The 22,335-nt window shown below is 34.9% G+C and overlaps 1 protein-coding gene across 1 annotated transcript in view; it reads left to right on the forward strand.

Moving 5' to 3' along the window:
- C2H1orf141 (chromosome 2 C1orf141 homolog) overlaps positions 1–22,335 on the forward strand; it is a 232,878-nt gene that overhangs the window by 207,332 nt on the left and 3,211 nt on the right. Inside the window, exons 6-8 of the mRNA XM_037826951.1 lie at positions 3,123–3,199; positions 5,746–5,863; positions 14,719–14,794. Of these exons, the coding sequence (XP_037682879.1) occupies positions 3,123–3,199; positions 5,746–5,863; positions 14,719–14,794 (271 nt within the window). The remainder of the gene's footprint in view (positions 1–3,122; positions 3,200–5,745; positions 5,864–14,718; positions 14,795–22,335) is intronic.

The following is a 22,335-nucleotide window of genomic DNA, read 5'->3' on the forward strand; positions in this document are numbered from 1 at the left end:
ATTTTCCATCAGTTATTTAGAAGTGCATGTTTTAATTCAAGATATATGGAGCTTTTCTAACAATCTTTCTGTTATTGCTTTCTAGCATAATTGCATTGTGGTTAGAGGACACATTCTATATGATTTCAGTCCTTTGTAATTACTTACACTTGCATTATCACCCGATACATGGTCAATTGCTGCAAATGTTTTGTATGTGCTTGAAAATGATGTATATTCTGCAATTGTTGGGTACAGTGTACTATATGTCTTTTAGGTCAAATTTGTTGGCTGTGTTGTGTTTTTCAACTCATCTATAGCCTTGCTGATTCTCCTACTTGCTTGTTCTATTAATTATTAAGAAATTTCAGATATATATTTTTTCTTGGAGTCTGGCCAAATTTTGCTTTACAGATTTTAAAATAATTTATTTCATATTATTATTGGCATACAAAATTTAAAATATTATATATGAGTTAAACCTTTTTTAATTATGAAGTGGCTCTCTTATCCATTATTACTATAATCACCCCAGCTTTCTTTTGGTAAACATTTGCTTGATATCTTTATCATTATATTACCAGTTTTCTATAACACTATGACCTAGATTTATCACTTGTAAACAACTGTTCTGGTTTGCTAATGCTGCTGTTATGCAAAACACCAGAAATGGATTGGCTTTTATACAGGGGGTTTATTTGTTTACAAAGTTATAGTCCTAAGGCCATAAAAGTGTCTGAACAAAGGCATCGACAACAGGGTACCTTCACTGAAGAACACCAGTGGCGTACAGGCACGTGACTGGCATCTGCTCTGGGGTTCTGGTTTCAAAATGACTTTCTCCTCTCTTAGCTGCAGCAGCCAGTTGCTTTCCATCTGAACTCTCATATAGATCAGGTAAACTAATCAAGACTCCTGCTGAATGGGTGGGGCCACACCTCCATGGAAATAATCTGTTCAAAGGTATTACCTGCAGTTGAGTGAGTCACATCTCCATGGAAACAACCTAATCCAAAGATTCCAACCTAATCAACACTAATGCATCTGCCCTCATAAGACTGCATTAAAGAACATGGCATTTTGGGGGACATAATACATCTAAAACGGCACAAAATCATATGGTTAGATTTTTAACTCGATCTAATAAACTTTGCTTTCGAAATGGGGCATTTGGTCCATTTGCACATATTGTAATTACTAATTTGTCTGGATTTAAATCTGCCATCTTATTTTGTTATTTCTCTTTGTCCTGTTTGTTCCATACTTTTTTTTCTATCCTCTCTTGCTTTCTTTAGAATTGATATATATTTTTTTTAATTTCACTGTCCCCCCTTTACTAGTTTGGGAGTTACTTACACTGTTTCTTTTCTTTAAATGAGTACTCTAGAAAGTACAATATGCATTCTTTCAAAATCTAATTTTTCTCTTCTGGACAACAAAAGAATCCTTGAATTATTTTACTCCCCTTCTGAATTTTATGCTATTACTGTTGTATATTTTAATACTATATATTTTGAACACATAAGACATTTTTATATTTTTACACAGCTTATTTTCATTTAGGGCTTTACTTCTCTGTCTTTACATTTGGTATCATTTCCTTCTGCCTTCAGTACCTCTTTTAGAATTTCCTTGTGTATCTTCTCATGATGGATTCCTTCAACTTTTGTTTGTCCGCAGTGTCTTTCTTTCACCTTCATTTAGAAACAATAGTTTAATATATAGTTTTCTAGGTTGGCAGCTTTTTGTTTTTAATGGCATATTGAAAACATCCTTCTACTATGTTCTGGCATCCATTGTTGCCACTGATAAGTCAGCCTAATTGCTGCTACTTATAGTTCAATTCAATCCTTTATAATGGCTTTTAAGATTTTCTCTTTTCTTGAATTTCTACATTTTCACATGATGTATCTAGTGGTGTACTTATTTGTATTTATCCTGTTTAGGATTTATTGAACTTCTTAAATCTATGGATTGGTATCTTTCTTCAGCTCTGGAAAATTGTTAGCCATATCTCCTTACAAATTGCCCCATCCTTCCTCTGCTGATGAAATATATATTAGATCTTACTGGATTAGTCTCTCTTTGTGTTTTTCCCTCTTTTTGTCTTTTTCTGACACATTCCTAATTCTTCTGACTTGTATTCTAGATTTCTCTAACTAGGAATGCATCTTCTTTATATCCGGTTTGTCACTTTAATAGTTTTTATTCCCTTCAGTTATTTTCAAGCCTGTCACATTTCATTAGACATAGCACATACATTTATCTTTTATTCTGTGACTGACAATTGCAATATCAAAAGTCCTTATGAATTGTATTAGATATTATTTCTGGAGATTCTCTTTTAAAATGTTATATTTTCTTATGTGCCTTATTACCTTTGAATGTGTGCTGTACACTATTTGAAAAATTATTTCTAGATCAATTTGAGGACTAGGATGATGGTACCTTATTTCAGAGAAGAGTTTTTTTTAACTTGTTTCTACTAGGCATCTGGGGGCAGTACTTGTCAAAATATACCTTAATGCAAATCCAATGCTTTAATTTTTTTGGAACACCTAGGTGGCATTAGCACTGGCTTCAAGTCTACATGTAAGCTGATATACTTCTGGTTTACTCTTACCTGAAGGTTGTAACCCTTTCCTAAGGCTACATAACTCACAAATAATGAAAGTTATCTAAATCTAAAGCCTATGTGCTTAGCCCCTACACTATACCTACTTCAAGAAAATCCGTTAGATGATAATCCTGATTTATAAGACTTAAAATTAGGGATAAGGAGAATTCAGGTGGAGGGGAACATTTCTCTTTTAGAGGAATTAACCAAAGATATTCCTTTGACTATCAAGTATGTTTCTATTTCATTTAGAAATCCATTTTTTTTTTCCAAAAAAGGTACAGCTTTATTGTATAATAGTAAATAACAGAATTATATTCTGTTAGTAGAAATTCATTTTTAAAGCAAATTATTCTACAATATATTTAGTGCTGGCAAAGCAAAAGACATACATGTGTAAGCAAATAGTTTAATGTCAAACTGCATTTCTAAACAGTTTACTACCAGTAGAGAAAATGGTTTATTGGGTTGAATTGGAAGTAGTTTAATAGTACAGAAATATTTATTTTTGGATATGTTTCTTTAGAGAGACTACAGCCTGTAGAAGAAAATCTAAAATCAAGATCTGTTGGGCCTCTTCTTTATCTTAAGGACACAGCTGAGGTAGGTTTAATTTGCATGCTTATAGTTACTTAATAGAAATCAGTTCAGTTCTCATAATTTTATATGTTTCTACAAATCCAGAATTCAAGTGGATTTAAGGATGCAAAGAGCATAAAAATTTTAAGTGATATCATCCCTGATATTGTTATATAAAACTTTATGTATGGGAAAAATAGAGAAAATAATATATTCTTTGTTGGAGATATTTCAGTTGAAGTTACATTATTGAACATGGTAAGGACTCATCAGTTATCAGTTAGTTCATAAAATCAGCTCTGACAGGACTTCATAAAAAATACACTTGGTCAACTTATTATGGATATTAATAGAGTTACTCTAGCTTTCTTATGCTTCTGTTTGCATAGCATGTATTTTTAATCAGTTCATTTTCAACTTATACAGTGCATTTGTTATGGATAGCATATATTGGGACTTGCTTTTTTATCTACCCTGAGAATTTCAGGTCTTTCTATTAGAATTTTCAGAACATTCATAGTTAAAGTAATTATTGATATGGATATATGGATTTACACCTGTCATTTTATTTTTTGTTTTCTGTTTGCTCTCTCTGTTTTTTATTTGTTTCTTCTTTCCCACCTTCTTTTGAATTATTTGAATGTTTATTCACATTTCATTTTAATTTATCTATTGGCTTGTATCTGTACCTCTTCATGTGTTGTTTTCAATATTTTCTCTATAGATTAAAATATACATCATCAACTTTTCACAATCTACTTAGAGTAAAATTGTACTACTTCACATAAAGATGTAGAAACCTATCAATTGTATAGATCCAGTTACTACTGCCATCTTTCTTACTATGGTTTTCATATGTATTACTATAAATACTGCAAGACAATAATATAACTTTTGCTTCCAACAATCCTATATATTTTAAAGAGAGTATGAGGGTAAGAAATAACCAAATATTTACCACTTCTGATGCTCTTCAGTCTTTCTTGAAGATCTAGTTTTCCATCTGATATCATTTCCTTTCAGTTTGAAGAACTTCGTTTAATATATCTTATAGTGGACTGCTGGCAACAAATTCTCCTAGTTTCTTACCCAAAAATGTCTTTAAGAATATTGCTGAAGGGAATTTTTGTTCAATATAAAATTCTGGCTGATAGCTTTGCAACTTTTTTCTTTCAGCATTTTAAGTATGTTACAAGGTCTACTGGCCTCCATGGTTTCTGACCTCCATGAATTTTGATGACTAGACAGGGGTATTTTAAATTTTTGTTCCCCTCTGTGTGACTTGTTTATCTCTGGCTGCTTTCAAGGTATTCTCCTGCTGTTTGGTTTTCAGCAGTTTGACTATATGCCTATGCACAGTTTTCTTCATATTTATCCTGCTTGGGGTTTGATAAGCTTCTGGCTTTTTTAGAATACCAAATGTCTTTCAATAAATTAGGGAAATTTCTGACCATTAAATACTTCAGGTGTTTTTTTTACCCCATTCTACCTCTCCTAATTAGAGTTCTTTCTGGAACTCTAATTACATATGTGAAACCTTTCATTATTATCCCACAGTTTCTTTAACCTCTGTTTTTAAAGTCTTTTCTTCTCTTTTTTTTTCAGATTGGATAATTTCTATTAATTTATTTTCAAGTTCCCTGACTCTTTCTCCTGACATGTCCTTTCTGTTTTAAGTTTAATTAGGGAATTCTATATTTTAGGTATTATATTTTTTATTTCTAGAATTTCCATTTTCTAGTAGCTCTTGTTTCTCTGATAAGATTGCCTATAAAAATAGAAACTCATTTAACATGAGTATATTTTACTTTTTCATTTAGCATAATTCTTAATTACATCTGGGTCATCTCATGGTTAGCTATGACTGTCTGTAATGTTGAAACTAAGTTTTATTTTCCTGTTCTTTGTATAAGGGATTTTGGATTCATCCTGTATTTTGTGACTGTTATATTATGGAGACTCTGAAGTCTATTATATTCCTAAAAATAATGATGTGTTTGGCTTAGCAGTCAATTAACTTGGTTTATTCTTACATATGAATGTGCACATTCTGGATAGCTACAGATTTGTCTTTAAATAAAAATACATAAAACCAAGCTAAGACCCTTACTTAGAAAAAGCTGAATCATTTTCTTTCCCTTTGTATGCTGTCATATTCATATTTACTCTATGTTAGAGACAGTAGCTTCTATTTAAGCTGACGTGGTTTTTTTTTCAGTATTTGAACTTTAGACTTTCCCTACATTAGAAAAATAAATTTTATATGAATATAAAGGTTAAGTTTTGGACATAAAGGAAATAAAAGTAAAAAATGTGGGCACAGGCAAATCTTTTAAATTCTATGTGTTTGTTTCCTCATTCATAAATTGCTAATGATAATACCCTCTCATCGGGTATTTTTTTTGAGGATTAAATAAAACATGATATTTGAAAGTATTTAAAGAACCAGACAGTTGTTTGTTATCATATTTAGATATTCCTAATGTAACCAAGCATTAACTAAGTATTTATCAGTATGCACTTGGAAAGAAATAAGTTCTAAGACAATTTTTCATTTTCCTAATGTTTAGGTGGAAAATGCAGAACCCTTGTGTAATCTATATTCACAGAATAGACCAGCATGTAGAAGATCATTGGGTTCTCAATCTAATGCTTATAAAAAGGAAAGAGACTCTACTTTACTTGCAGGTATATAAATTGCATGTTTATATTTAAATAACTGAAAATTCACTGTATCTGAATTTTGGACATAAGCATTTAGAAAACTCTTAACCAAGGACTATCAGTATCTGATCATATTACCATATTATTTCACTACATAATAACATCTGAAGACTCTATTACTAAAAACAGTGAAATCCAGATTCCTTAGTATGGCATATAAAATCTTTCCAGCCTTCAAGTCTATGTCTTTAACCCATCCACACTGATTTTAGTCCTGCTAAGTAGGCTATTCCAACTACTATGTCATTTGATCCATTCTGTTCTCTATTCTCAAAACACTTGTAGATCCCTTTTCATCTTTAACAGTTGGAAGCTTTAAGCTGTAATTTACAAAAAAATCCAAGTACATGTGGTTTAAACAATAAGGCTGTTTATTATCTCAAATAACAAGAAGTCCATCAATAATGCAGTTCCAGGGTTGATTAATTCAGAGCTTAATGATGCCATCCAATATCCAGTTTCTCCTTCTTTCCCCAACTGTCCTTAGCAAACAGCTTGTCCTCATAGCTTTGCTGTCCCATATGGTGACTAGTATTCCAGGTAAATTTATGGGCAATGACAATCACTGAAAAAGAGAAACACCCTTTTGTCTCCCTATAAGAGTAATAAAAATGTTCCCAAAAGACCTCCCAACATACACCCCCTTATGTCTCCTTAGCTAGAGTAGTTTCACATGTCTGTATGTAAACCAGTAGGTCAGAAGATTCAGCCTCATGGATCCCTAATTATCTCTCCCTGTCTCTGTTAGTTGAACTTGGTCACAGTATTTTTGTGATCTATAGAGTTATTATTAAGGATTCATGTTATGCACCCTGATATTTTCTATTCTACTGAACTCTTTTCTCCTCTATTTCATTTTTTAAATGTTGATTAGGAGACACTGAATTAATTTCACAAAACACGAATGGATTGTAACTCACAGTATGAAAGAACATAGGCTTAAATCATTCAAGATTCATCTCTTGAGCTGAGAAGGGAACCAGATTCCCATGAAGAACATAGTTGCTTAGAAGAAGATAATAAGATCAGAGTTCTGTTAGCAAAGAAGGGAAGAAAATGATCATTCAGTGGGCAACCCTTATTTACCACATTATCCTTCATAGCTGTACTCAGATTTCCTGTCTTTTCTGAGGTATTCCCTAAGAGCAGCGGTGGCAGACTGTTCTACTCTTTCAGCAAAGCAAATTCCCTTAAAATTTTTTCTTGAGTTTCCTTACTAAAGAGGTTTTATAGTTCTTTTAGGAAAGTTCCAAACTAACACTTCTGGGAAAGTTGTCAGTATAAATGTAGGTTTGTCCTAGCCAAAATGATTAATTAAAAGAAGCAAAACAAAGAAGAAAAAATCCTTAAATTGATACTAGGCAATTTTATTCCAAATCCATAGAAAACCTGCCACATATAATATGGAGCAGTATGAAAGAAGATTCCAGAAGTCAATGCACAATTTCCTGAGGGAAGAAAACAGTATTGAAAGTGCCATTGGAAGTTATGTGGAAAATACCCCTATTAACCACTCCTCTCCACACACACAACACAGAGAACATAGGTTTAATATCAGTGACAAATCGTGGAAAGATGGGGAATCATCCCTGTGGCATCTCTTTCCTTATTTCAAGTCAACAGCATTCCAAGTCTGTGTCAGCAGTGTTTTGAAGGAAATGAAATGGCCATACCTAGACATTTCTTTCCTTGGCTTCTGTGCTGGTTTGAATCTAGTATGTACCCCAGAAAATACAATGTACTTTTAATTCAATTTTGTTGGGGGCAGACCTGTTGTGGGTGGGACCTTTTGATTAGGTTGTTTCCATGGAGATGTGGCCCTGCCCCTTCCAGGTGGGTCATAGTTCCCTTGCTGGAGAAGATAAAAGGCAGAGACATTTTGGAGAGAGCTCAGAGAAGCTAAAAAATGTAATCCAGAGTTTGCCCCTGGGAAAGCTAAGAAAGACACATGCCAGGAGAAGCAAGAAGGACCCATAGAGAAACTAAGACAGAAGCCCAGAGACTTTTGGAGAAAGCTGTGAAAACCAGCAGCTAAACCCGAGAGAGGACCAGCAGACTCCGGCTGTGTGCCTTCCCATGTGACAGAGGAACCCCAGATGCTACTGGCGTTTCTTCAAAGAAGCTTTAGCAAACTGAAACAGTTTTCCTGGTATTGCTTCAGACATTCTCAGAGTTGGGGAAAAACCGCCTACCTCGAAGGAGCAAAGCCTTGAAGGGAGGGTTGACAACAGAAGAGATAGGAAACAATTTCCTAGCAGCCATCATTGCAAATGTGAATAACAGCCACAATGATAACTGTACAAAGGAAAAAAAAATGACCCCATCAAAGAATCCATGAGCCATGAGAATTTTCTTTTACTAAATTGCTCCCCAAACTGATGTGCTTACTCCAACAGAAAAGTAAACAGCTATGGCACCCCCAAACGTAAATGGACCAAGTACCCCCCACCACTTTAGAATCATGAGGAGGTTTCATAAAACTTACATTGCAGAGAAACAAATTACCCCTGATTTCTCAGGTCTCCAATTTTCTCATCAGCCTACTCATGCCACTGATTGCTTGAACTTGTAGCATAAGATAACAATGTTGGAATTTACATGTTAATTTCTACAGGGAGAATTTAACAGTGCCAGGTAAACAAGGAGAGCATGCAAAGAACATTTACTTCTATTAATTTTTAGACAAATAGGAAGCTCCAATTTAAGTGTCTTGATACAAAGGTGAGTAGATAGGAAAAAGAAGAACAAATCATGGGACCTATGCAAAAATTCTGCAGCAAAAAGAAGGAAATAAATAACTTAAAATATAGCAGAAGATGACATTTCGGCAGCATTTGTTCACCAGGAAAAGGCAGAAAATTTAGACAATAATTGTTCTATATCATCAGGAAATTAAAGAAAATAAGGATTCTATGAAATAAGATATAAATATGAATGGGATAACTGCAAAAGGGTATGGAGGAACTTTTGGGGGATGATATATTGATTTTGGGATGTTTACATGAGTGTATATATTTGTCAAAATTCATCTAACTGTATGTTTAAAATGCGCATTTTATTGTATATAAATTATACCTCAATAACATTAAGAAGAATAAAAAGAACTAACACTAGAAAAGCCTAAAGCCCCCAATATTTAATAGATTAAAAGCACTTAGGAAACATCTTGCATAACTGCAATAAATACTAATTATTAAACTGTGGTCTTCATTGTCTCCTGCATATTGTCATCTGTGTTCTTTTATTTTTCCTGAATTATATCCTTTCATAGTTCCCTCCATGATGATCTGTTGGTTGCTAACTCCCGATCTTTATATATTGGGAAATGTCTTTATTTTGCTGTCATTCTTGAATGACAGTTTAGGTTGATGTAAGTTTGTTGATGTAATTTTTTTGTAAATTTTTGGTTGATGTAAATTTTTAGGTTGAACATTATTTTCTGTCAGCACTTTAAAGATACAACTTAATTATTTTCTGGAATCAGTTATAGAACAGAATTCCACCATTGCCTTATTATCATTCCTTTGTAGAAAACTTTTACTTTCTGTTAGTTCTAGGATTTTATTTTCCTTCTTTATGACCTGAAGTTTTACTCCAATGTGTCCGAGTAGAGATTTATTTTTATCTGTCATCCTCACTACTTGAAGTACACTTCCATCAATTAGAGAAAAGTATTGGCCATTATCTCTTCATATATAGATTACTTACTGTGTCCTGTACTTTCTCCTTCCAGAAATATTAAACATATGTTTAAGGCTCTCAGTCTGTCTTTCATGTTTTTATTAACTGTTCTTTCCTATTTTAAATCTTTCTATATGTTCTTGGTGAATTGCTTGGTGTTGTCTTCCAATTCATTAATTCTCCCTTTGACTACAAAATTAGAGTTATATTTTTCATTTCCAAGACTTTCAGATGTTTTTTTCACATTAACTGGTTTCACTTCAGCTGGCTTTTTTAAAGCAATTTTATTGAGGTAGATTAATACACCATACAGTTCCTTCCAAAGTATACCATCATTGGCTCCCAGTATCATCACATAGTTGTGCAATCAACACCACAATCAGTTTTAGAACATTTTCATTTCTCCTAAATAATAACAATAATAATATAAAAGAAAAATATAAAAGAAAACCCCAGATTTCCCATACCCTTTATCAGCCCCCATTGTTGACCCCTAGTATTGATGTTGTACATTTCTTACTGTTGATGAGAGAATAGTAAGATATTACTGTTAAATATAGTCCATAGTTTGCGATAAGTACATTTTCTCCCAAATACTCCTCTGTTATTAACTCTTTGTAATAGTGTTGTACATTTGTTCTAGCTCATGAGAGAACTTTCTTAATATTTGTACTGTTAATCACAGTCATCATTCACCAGAAGATTCACTGTGTTATATATTTCCATGTATTCACCTCTAGCTTCCCTTCTGGTGACATACATGACTCTAAACTACCCCTTTCAACCACATTTACTCACAATTCAGCACTATTAATTATACTCAAAATAAAGTCACTTCAACCTGTTTTTAATCTCACAATGTTTTGTTATGTCAGTATTTTTTTCATTTTTGCTTTGAAGTTTCTAACACACCATATTTTATCAAATCTAAGATATCATCAATTGATGCTGTCAATTTTACTATGGCACAATGCTAACATACATCTTAAAATTGATTAGATTTGGTTAGAAGTGTAATGCCATTTTAGTTTCTTCTATTCTATTGCTGAACTTGTCTTCTACTTGTTGATTTTGTTGGCTGTCTTTCCTAGTTTTATATTTTTGTGCTTTAGAATTTTAGAAGTTTCTCTTTCTCACTCATCACTTGCTCTCTTCATCTCACTCCTTTCCAAAAATTTTACAGTTGCTGTCACTCAAATCGCAAGGCCCTCAGTCTAGCATCAGGTTTTTTTTTTGTTTTTTGTTTTTTGTTTTTTTTTACATTCACAGATTATATATTTTTTTATTTTCTTATTGTGTAATATAACATGTATACATAAAAGTGACAACTTTCCAAGGGTAATTTAACAAGCAGCTTGAGAGCAAATTTCAAAGAATATTATAGGTTGTAATTCCACAGTTTCAGTTATTTCCTTATTATGAAATAAAACATATAAACAAAAAGGTAATATCATTCAAAATATGATTTAACAAGTAGATATATAAAGAAATTTCCAAAGTTATTATGAGTTATAGTATTATAGTTTCAGTTATTTCCTTATTGTGAAATACAACATATATACAAAAAGGTATAGCTTTCAAATTACCATTTAACAAGTAGCTAGAGAACAAATTCCAAAGGATGCTCTGGGTTACAATTCCACCATTTCAATTCTTTCCTTCTAAATATTCTAATACCCTAGCAACTAAGAAAAAGAAAATTATATAAATATTCAGTATTTATAATCCTTTGTTAAATTCCTTCTTGTCTGTTGCTACCCCTTCCTCTAGTTCAATCATTTTCCCAGTCTTCAGGAATGTGTAGGCAGTGACCAACCTAACCTGTTCATGGTGAAAATTGATGTGCTGGTTTGGATGTATTATGACCCCGAAAACGCCATTATCTTTGATGCTGTCTTGTGTGGGCAGGAAATGTATTGGTGTTGAGCGAGTTGAGACTTTTGATTGGATGTTTCTATGGAGATGTAATCACTCAACTGTGGGTGAGATCTTTCACTGAATAATTTCCATGGAGGTGTGGCCACGCCCATTCAGCATGGGCCTCCATTGGTTTACTGGAGCACTATATAAGCTCAGACAGAAGGAGCGAGCTTGCAACAGCCAAGGGGGACACTTTGAAGAACGCACAGGAACTGAGAAGAGGAGCTGCAATTGAGAGACAGTTTGAAGATGGCCGTTGAAAGCAGACTCTTGCTCCAGAGAAGCTAAGAGAGGACAAACACCCCAAGAGCAACTAAGAGTGACATTTTTGAGGAACGTCCTGAGAGAAAGCCATTTTGAAACCAGAACTTTGGAGCAGATGCCAGCCACATGCCTTCCCAGCTAACAGAGGTTTTCTGGACGCCATTGACCATCCTCCAGTGAAGGTACCCGATTGTTGATGACTTACCTTGGACACTTTATGGCCTTAAGACTGTAACTTTGTAACCAAATAAACCCCATTTATAAAAGCCAATCCATTTCTGGTGTTTTGCATTCCAGCAGCATTAGCAAACTAGAACAACTGGTGTCAACTTTATGAGCAAAGGGGATATCTAGTTGATGTTCTTGAAGAGACTATTGCCTCTGGGTTTGGGGACTTAGGTGGCATAAGAGCATTCTGAAGTATCTAATTTTCTGATGAATAAACTTAGTGAGTGAAAACTTTATACAGTCTTGGATAGGGATCCAGGTACTCTGTAAGGTTTTTGGAACTACTGTTGACTTGGTCCATCATATTGTGATCATTTGGCATATCTAGGTGAGGCTTGCATAGGAGTAACCTCCAGGGCAACCTCCTGACTTTATTTGAATTCTCTTAGCCACTAAAACCTTATTTTGTTGCCTTTCTTTTTCCCCTTTTTGGTCAAAAAGCATTCTCAATCTCTTGGTGCAAGGGTCCAGCTCATTCCTGGAATCCATGTCCCACATCACTAGGAAGGCTCATCCATCTTGGGAGTCCTGTCCCATGTTGTGGGGAGGGTGATGAATTTATTCACATAGTTAGGCTTATGTAGAGAAAGTCCACATTTGAGCAACAAAAGAGGCTCTCTGGAGGTGACTCCTAGGCAATAATTGTAGGTGAGATTAGCCTCCTCTTTACAGCCATTAGTTTCACCCAAGCAAGCCTCAATATTGAGTGCCTCACTGATAAAACAGAGGGTTCCTAAGTTCACATAGCATATGTTATACCCATAATAACATTATCATCACTTAGTTGTACAATTCTTACCAGTCTCTTGTCAGTCTCCATTTTAAACAATTCTCATGACCCAAAACATCTCCTAGCTCTTGTCAGCCCTTAATTATTTGCCCCTAGTATTTGTATAACACTAATATAGTATTCCTATTAATTACAGTCCCTAGTAGGAAATATGTAGATTTTTCCCATATACACTTCTGTTGTTAACTCTGTATGCTAGTGTCATACCTTAGAAGTATATCATGCAAGCTTGTATCTATATTTGTGGTGCTGATCTGTGGGAAACATGCCTTTCAACAACCCCTTTCATTCCTATTCACCTTCAAAATACCTTTGATACTTATAATCCATCAACAAACAATCGTCACCCCTATCCTTTACCATACTTTGAATTCACCATCATTAACACATCTGAACATATTTGATCATCATTCCCCTCACTAGCTACTATCACTAGGTCCCCAATTTTCTTTTATTATAAGACATTGATTTTACATTGTTCAGGTAGTTCATAGAAGTGGTAGCATACAATAACATAATATTTGTCATAGAAGTGGTAATATATAATAACAGTTTGTATTTAGATAGCACCAAAATCAATAGCAGAAACACTGGAAGTGACAAAGAAAAGTTCTTACAATATTTCATGGTTGGGCAATGAATCTCAAACAAATTCTAGGTTGCACTCAGAAAGTGAAGCTTCAGGGAATGCAGTGCATGGGTGGGTTCAAGTTTAGGATTGTGAGAGAATAGTTATTGCATTTAGCAGAGCCTCATGAGTTCTATGAGCAACACATTCTCACTTGACCCAAAAGATGGCCCTATATACAAGATAACAAAAACAGCAAATGACTTCCATCGGTCTTATAGAATCATGATAGTATCAGGTTTTAAAGCTGTGAATGGGGGGACATTGGAAATATTCCAGATCCAGCCATTCAGCTGTGGTATGGTTTGGCTCAGTGCCTGGTCACTGCTCATATGGTCATCTCTCTCCTTGCCTGTCTCCTACTGACTGAGATCAAATTTCCTCTGCTCATATGGTCATCTCTCTCCTTGCCTGTCTCCTACTGACTGAGATCAAATTTCCTCTGCTTATAAGGACTCCAGTAATACTGGATTAAGGCCCACCTTGATTCAGTTTTGCCTCATCTTAACTAACAGCCTCTTCAGAGATCCTATTTAGAAATAAATAAAGCCCTTAGGACTTGAACATGTCTTTGGGGGAACATGATTCAATTCATAACATGTAGTAACCTAGTGTTCATGGAAGAGTCTACAGATATACTGAAATATTAATCCTTCAGTTTTCAAGACTGCTGGGTGGGCCCTGTGGTGGCATCCTGGTCACAAGTAGACTTAAGTGCTTCTCCCAGTGTGTTATATAAATAATTATATTTGGAACATTTTCCATGGAAAAGGTTGAGAAGTATACACTAGAATATAAACCACTTTAAGACAAGAAAAAAGCTAAATTTGTTGCCAATATCTTGTATGTCTGGGAACACTTTTAAGAAAGTAGATAAACACTGTAGTGGTCTCCAGGCATATTTGCAAGAGTTCAACCTTGGACACTTCCTTCTGCCAGGTGGCAAGATCTGTTTGAAATTGGCTAACTGGCCTTCCTATATACCATTAATATTTAACCATGTGAGGCTTCCTACTAGTTAATAACTTCACACATTAGAAAGATTTGAAAATTCTGGAATGCCCATCTTTCACAAAAAGAAATGTCCAAAACTAGTTTTATGTTTGATCAGTCTTAGCTGAACATTAAAGCTTTGACCTCTGCCTTTTTCAGTTCTATCTTGTTCACTCAAATGTTTTCTGCCTATCTACTACAGATCAGGCACTACATAAGCTGTTTCCAATATGTTATTTTAAATTGTGAAATATTTTATGTGATATTTTGTAAATGCCATAATAGCTATGTCTCTTTTATGAAAATCTTTTACAGTTTCAGCTCAAACCGAAAAACATCCTAGGGAATCATTTGAGTCTGTTGGCAATTTAGAAGATTATGTAAATGAAAGGTAATATTTTATTCTGTTCAATTATGTATCTAATGGGATGAATTCTGCCTTTGATTTTCTAGTAGACAAGAATAAATTTATTCTGGCTTATTAGTGTGATTTAGTCTTGAGCAACAATCCTATGATTGGCTTAAGACTGCTCAGCTAGTTGGCAGCACATCCAGACCTTGAACACATGCTCTTCCTGCTGCAAGTTCACAGTCAAATGGAGAAGAACATATGGAAAAATGAATGGAGATAAAAAAATATATATATGTTATTGTAGTAGGGACACAAATTTCATCACACTACAATATGGATGTGAAAACAGTAGGTTGTTTCTATAGAAAGTTCTGAGCTTTCTCAAGAGCCCCTCAACCTCAGTGTAATGAAAAAAAGATCATAATGGTCCAAGGTGGGTTTTGTTTTTTTGCCTTTATTTGCATTTCTTTTTTTTTTTCTTTATTAGAGGAGTTTTGGGTTTACAAAGCAAACATTCATATAAAATACAGCATTCCCATATATCACCCTATTAGTAACAACTTACATTGTGCAGACATTTGCTACAATTGATGATAGCACATTTTTATAACTGTACTATTAACTATAGTCCATGGTGGAACCTAGGGTTCTGTTTGCATAGTGTAGAATCATGGATTTTTTAAAATTCAATTTTATTGAGATATATTCACAAACCATACAGTCATCCAAAGTATACAAGCAATTGTTCACAGTACCATCATATAGTTGTACATTAATCACCACAGTCAAGTTTTGAACATTTTCATTCTACCCCCAAAAAATAAAAATAAAAATAAGACTAAAAATATAAGTAAAGAGGAACACTCAAAGCATCCCATATCCCCATACTCCTATTACTCATTTAATTTTGTCCCTATTTTTCTGCTCATCTCTCCATACACTGGGTAAAGGGAAGTGTGAGCTACAAGGTTTTCACAATCACACAGTCACACCGTGTAAGCTATACAGATATCCAATCATCTTCAAGAATCAAGGCTACTGGGTTACAGTTCAACAGTTTCAGGTATTTCCTTCTAGCTATTACAATACACTAAAAACTACAAAGGAATATTTATGTAACACATAAGAATAACCTCCATAATGACCTCTCAACTCCATTTGAAATCTCTCAGCCACTGAAACTTTCTTTTGTTTCATTTCTCGTCCCCCTTTTGGTCAAGAAGGCTTTCTCAATCTCACGATGCTGGGCTCAGGCTCATTCCTAGTAGTCATGTCCCATGTTGACAGGGAGATTTACACCCCTGGGAGTCATGTCCCATGTAGGGGGGAGGGCTGTGAGTTTACTTAGAGAGAGAAGCCACATCTGAGCAACAAAAGAGTTTCTCTGGGGGTGACTCTTAGGCACAATTATAAGTAGGCTTAGCCTCTCCTTTGCAGTAACAAGGTTCATAAGGGCAAGCCCCAAGATCAAGGGCTTGGCCTTCTAAATTGGTAGCCCCCAATGCTTGTGAGAATATCATTAATTCCCCAGGTGAGGAGGTTTAATATTTCCACATTTTTCCCCATTACCTCAAGGGGGCTTTGCAAATATATTTTTATTCTCAGCCCAAATTACTCTGGGATATATCAGGGCTTCACACTAACCTGTACAAACCTTCCAGATCTCACTCCCTATTCAAAGTTCCATGTAATTATATAGTGTTTGAATAAACTGACCTTCCAAGTTAAATTCTATAGTGTGCTACAGAAAATATAACATGTTTTCCTTTGGTCTCATACAGAAGTAGGAGTTTTAAAACACTGTCAATATTGTCCTTACCCTTTAGTCTGATTTACCTTAGTCCTAACCAAGTTCATTTCATTCATATCTCTAATTGAAGTCTGAGAATCATGGATTTTTAAAAAGATTTTTGTTCTGTTACCATGTATACAATCTAACATTTCTCCTTTTAATCACATTCAGATATGTATTTCAACACTGTTAATTATGTTCACCATGTTGCGCTACCATCACCACCATCCATTACCAAAACATTCCATCATGCCAAATAGGAACCCTGTAGATTTTAAGTCTCAACTTCCCATTTCCTACTTCAATCCTGTCCCCTGGTAACCTATATCCTAGATTCTGACTCTATGAGTTTGCTTATTCTAATTTAAAATCAGTGAGATTATACAGTATTTGTCCTCTTTGTCTGGTTTATTTCATCAAAATGATGTCTCCAAGGTTCATCCATGTTGCCCCATGTATAAGGACTTCATTCTTTTTTACAGCAAAATAATATTTCATTGTGGGCATATATCACATTTTATTTATTCATTCATCAATTGAATGGACACTTGGGTCGCTTCCATTTTTTGGCAATTGTGAATAATGCCACTATGAACATCAGGGTGTAAATATTTCTGCAAAGAAGGTTGTTGAAAGTTTTATTGGGATTGCATTGAATCTATAAATATCTTGGGTATGATTGACATCTTAATGGTATTTAATCTTCCAAACCATGAACAGAATGTCCTTCCATTTATTCAGGTCTTCTGTGATTTCTTTTAGCAATGTTTTCTAGTTTTTTTGTGTGTGTGAAGTCCTTTACAACCTTGTTTAGATTTATTCCTATATATTTCATGCTTGTAGTTCCTAATGTGAGTGGATTTTTTTTTTTTAATTTCTTCTTCCAATTTTCATTGCTTGGGTATACAAACACTACTGATTTTTCCTTTTTGATCTTGTACCCCACCACTTTGCTGAATTCGTTTATTAGATCTAGGAGCTTTGTTGTGGGTTTTTCAGGGTTTTCTGTCATCAAAAAATAGGGAAAGATTCTTTCTTTCCAATTTGGATGTCTTTTATTTCTCTTTCTTGCCTACTGATTTTCTAATGTTGAACCAACCTTGCCTACCAGGAATAAATCCCAAGGGATCATGGTATATAATTCTTTTAATATGCTGTTGGACTTGGTTTGCTAGTATTTTTGCATCTATATTCATTAGAGATATTGGTATGTAGTTTTTGTTTTCTTATGGTAACTTCATCTGGCTTTGGTATGAGGGTGATGGCCTCATAGAATGAATTAGGGAGTATTCCCCCCTCTTCAATTTTTTGGAAGAGTTTGTCCAGAATTGGAGTTAAATCTTCTTGGAATGTTTGGTAGAATTCCACTCTGAAGCCTTCTGGTCCTGAGCTTTTCTTTGTTGGAAGGTTTTTGATAATTGATTTTTGTTGAGATTTTCTGTTTCTTCTTGAGTCAATGTAAGTAGTTTGTGTGTTTATAGAAATTTTTCCATTTCATCTTAGTTGTAAATAATTCATTGGTGTACAGTTGTTCATAGTATCCTCTTATAGTCCTTTCTGTTTCAGTGGGGTCAGTAGTAATATCCCCCTTTTCATCTCTGATTTTCCTTTCTGTTTTTTAATTTTTTCAGTCTAGCTAAAAGTTTGTCAATTTTATCTCTCTCTTCAAAGAACCAACTTTTGGTTTTGTTAATTACCTTTATCTTTCTCTTCTCTATTTCATTTATCTCTTCTGTAAATCTTTGCTATTTCCTTTCTTCTGCTTGCTTTGGATTTAGTTTGCTTTTCTTTTTCTAGTCCTTCCAGTTTTGAGATCAGGTCTCAGATTCGAAGTTTTTCTTCTGTTTTAAAGTAATCATTTAGAGCTATAAATTTCCCTCTCACCACTGCCTTCGCTACATCCTATATGTTGTGTTTTCATTTTCATTCACCTCAAGATATTTCATAATTTCCTTTGTGATTTCCTCTTTAAACCTTTGGTGTTTGTTAAGAGTATGCTGTTTAATTTCCAGTTCTCTTTTTCATTTCTAGCTTCATTCTGTTTTGGTCAGAGAAAATACATTGTATGATTTAAGTATTTTTTAATTTATTGAGACTTGTTTTGTGACCTAACATATGGTTTCTCCTGGAGAATGATCCATGTGCACTCAAGAAGAATGTGTATTCTGTTTTTGTTTGGTGAAGTGTTCTAGGTATGTCTGTTAGGACAAGTTGGTTCAGTGTATCATTTGAGTCTTGTATTTCCTTTCTGATTCTTTTGATTAGATGTTCTATCCATTATTGAAAGTGGTGTAGTAAAGTCTCCTATTATTAATGTGGAACCATCAATTTCTCCCTTCAAATCTGTTAATGTTTGTTTCATATATTTTGGGGCTCTGCTGTTAAGTACATATATATTTATAATGCTGATATATTCTTGTTGAATTTTCCTTTTTATCAGTATATAATGACCATCATTGTCCCTCATAACTGCTCTTTACTTAAAGTCTGTATTATCTGATATTAGTATAGCAACCCCAGCTCTCTTGGTCACTACTTGCATGGTATACTTTTTCCCATCCTTTTGCTTTCAATCTACTTATATCTTAGAATTTAAGGTGAGTCTCTTTCAGCAGTATATAGTTGGGTCATGCTTTTTTATCCATTCTGACAATCTCTGCCTTTTGACTAAAACATTTAACCCATTTACATTTAAAGGCACTACTGATAATGCAGGACTTTCTTCTGCCATTTTGCTATTTAGCCTTTGTAAGTCTTCTATCTTTTGTGTCCCTCAATTTTCCCAGTAATGCCTACTTTTATATTTAGTTGATTATTTGAGTTGTACCATATTGAGTGCCTTCTCTTTTCTATCTGGATACATTTTTTTTTTCATCTATTTTCATTGTGGTTTCCATGGGGTTAAAATTTAACCTCCTAAATATATAACAATTATCTTTGGCTTGATCCCAACCTAATTTCAATAGCATACATATATACTATTCTTATACCCCACTGTCCCCCTACCTTTTTTTAATACTTGTTATCACTTAGGACTCTGTACATTATATGTCCAAAACCATAGATGTCTCATTACCTTTTATGCATTTGTATTTTGGCACCTGTACATACCAAACAATACACTACAATAATGCCACCATTTATAATTACCCAAATGGTTACCTTTACCAGAGGTCTTAATTTCTTTATGCTACTTGGATCCACTGTCTAGTGTCATTTCCTTTTAGTATGAAGAACTTCCTTTAGCATTGCTTGTAGGGCAGGTTTAGTGATGATGAAATCCCTCAGCTTTTGTTTATCTGGGAATATTTAATTTCTCCCTCATTTTTGAAAGAAAGTCTAGCTGGATATAAAATTCTTGGTTAGCAGTTGTTTTCTTTCAGCACTTTAAGTATTTCAACCCACTGCCCTCTTACTTCCATGGTTTCTGATGAGAAATCAGCACTCAATCTAATTGGGGCTCCCATGTACAGAACATGTTGCTTTTTTCTTGCAGTTTTCAGAAATCTCCCCTTGTCTTTTGCATTCAATTATGTGTTCAGTATATGATGAGGTGTATTTTTCTTTATGTTTATCATATTTGTTATTCTTGGGGCTTCTTGGGTTTACATATTGCCTTTTGCTAAATTTGGGGAATTTGCTGTCATTATTTCTTTGAAAAATTCTCTTGCCTCTTTCTCTCTTTCTTCTCCTTTTGGGACTTCCATTATGCATATATTAGTATGTTTGATTTTGTCCCAGCAGTGTCCTAGGCTATTTTCACTTTTTATAATTCTTTTTTCTTTTGTTCCTCAACCTGATTCATTTCAAGTGTCTTGTCTTTGAGTTCACTGATTGTTTCTTGTAGCAGCTCCAATCTGCTGTTGAATCCATCCTAGGAATTTTTCATTCATTTATTTTGGTCTTCAAGTCCAGTTGTTCTATTTGGTGCCTTTTTAAAAATTTTTATATCTGTACTAAGCTTCTCATTTTGTGCATTCATTGTTTTCCTGATATCATTTAGCTTTTTTCTCTGTATTTTCCTTCATCTTTTCGATCATTTTTAGATCATTTTTTTTAAGGCTTTGTTTGGTATGTCCACATTTTGGTCTTCTTCATTGGTGTTTTCTGGTTTTTTATCCTCTTCCTTTGGATGGCCAAAATTTCCTGTTTGTTTGGCACTCTTGTTGCACAATGTACAATTTAATATTTTAAAATGTTAACTCTGGGATGTGTGTTTCTTGGTTTGGTAGCCAGCTGGTGATAAGACAGATTTTCTTGAGCATTAGCCCTCCTGTTAGAAGGGTATGCCCAAGGCAAATGCCTTGTATGGGGTTTTCTGTGTATCTCTGGGTATGTGTCTTGTTCTGGCTTTTGCTTGTTAGTTGTTCTGGAGTTCCCCTATTTACAGGAATTTGGTTGTTCCCTCTGATTCCAAGGAGATAGATCTCCCTTTCCCTTTGAAGCAAACAAGCCTTTGCCCCAGATTGGCCGTATCTAACTTCTTATAATCCTTTTATTGTCTCAAGCTGCTTTTGCCTGGAGGACAAATTGTGGGAAGAGTGGCATGCCAGAGAAGACTTTCCCAAGTCAGTCTTTCTCAGCCATAACAGGGCCAGGAATCCATGAAGGGAGAACAAACCATCACCAAAGTGCCCTGGGGAGGGGATCAGGAAGGACATCAAGAGCTTCTTCCACAGCTTCCTGAAGCTGAGCTTTCTTGGCTTACCCAGCAAATGTAGCCCTTCAACTAACTGTACCCCTTATACCTGAGGAAGCATAGCATCTGTAAGTCTCCTTTGCCATGTCCTCTGTCTGGGGTAGGTTGAAACAATGGCCATCACTGCCTTTCTCCAGGGTAGGTTGAAACAATGGCCTCTCTGAGAGCTGGGTCCCGAGCAAATGAAGTCACTAATCAAAAGATGGTCAGTGATTGGCCTTGCTCACTGCTGTTCTTGGGGAAGAGGATTTTTTTATGTCCTTTTCTGTTGCCAGTGAGCTAGCCAGGGGTAGATCACATGGTGGTCTGCTGCAAGAGTGCAGGGTGGGCAACAGTAGCCACCAGGCTAGAGAGTAAATTTATCAGTCTCTTCCTTCCACTCTTTCCTGGATGCTGTGCAGTGTTCTTCTGGTTTCCAGAGTTTCAAAATAGTTGTTTCAGACAATTTCTGCCTGTTTAATAGTTGTTCTCATGGAAGGACTGAATCCTGCAGCTCCCAACTTCAACATCTTTCCACAATTCCCTCAAACCAGTATGTTTTGAACTTTGAAGCAATATTAAAGAGTCTCTTTAGGTTTAACTCAGTCCCTCTGTTCCTTTCCAAGATGTATCTTAAGATATGGGTAAGGTGCTCACCAGACTTTGTGACATTGAGAGAAAAGAGACTTGTACAAGGATTTTAGTCAATGCCCTTGTATTTCCTCCAGGATTGGTGACCACAGATCCCTTTGTTCTGGAACTGCTGACATCTATATTTCATGCACTTATTGTCTGTTTTCTCTAAATGTGGATAGAGTCCACTCTCAACTCTCATTGGTGTGATAGAATCCTCTGTGTCTCTGTCATGTCCTTTATCTGTCCTTAGACTAGGCTGTCCATACATCACTGACTCCAAGATTTTGCTAAGGATTAATTATCTCATCCCTACAATGGCAAACTCCTTGGCTAGCCTAAACTCAACATTCCTTTGAACCAAGGGAGATCTGGAATGAAGACTATATCCTCTCTTTGCCTGATCATAGTATTCCATTCTCTTAACTAAACTGGGACCACCCTATGTTGGCAAGCAGTTACCTGCAAAGAAGTTTT

The sequence above is a fragment of the Choloepus didactylus genome, chromosome 2 (genome assembly GCF_015220235.1).
Source record: "Choloepus didactylus isolate mChoDid1 chromosome 2, mChoDid1.pri, whole genome shotgun sequence".
Classification (NCBI taxonomy): domain Eukaryota; kingdom Metazoa; phylum Chordata; class Mammalia; order Pilosa; family Megalonychidae; genus Choloepus; species Choloepus didactylus.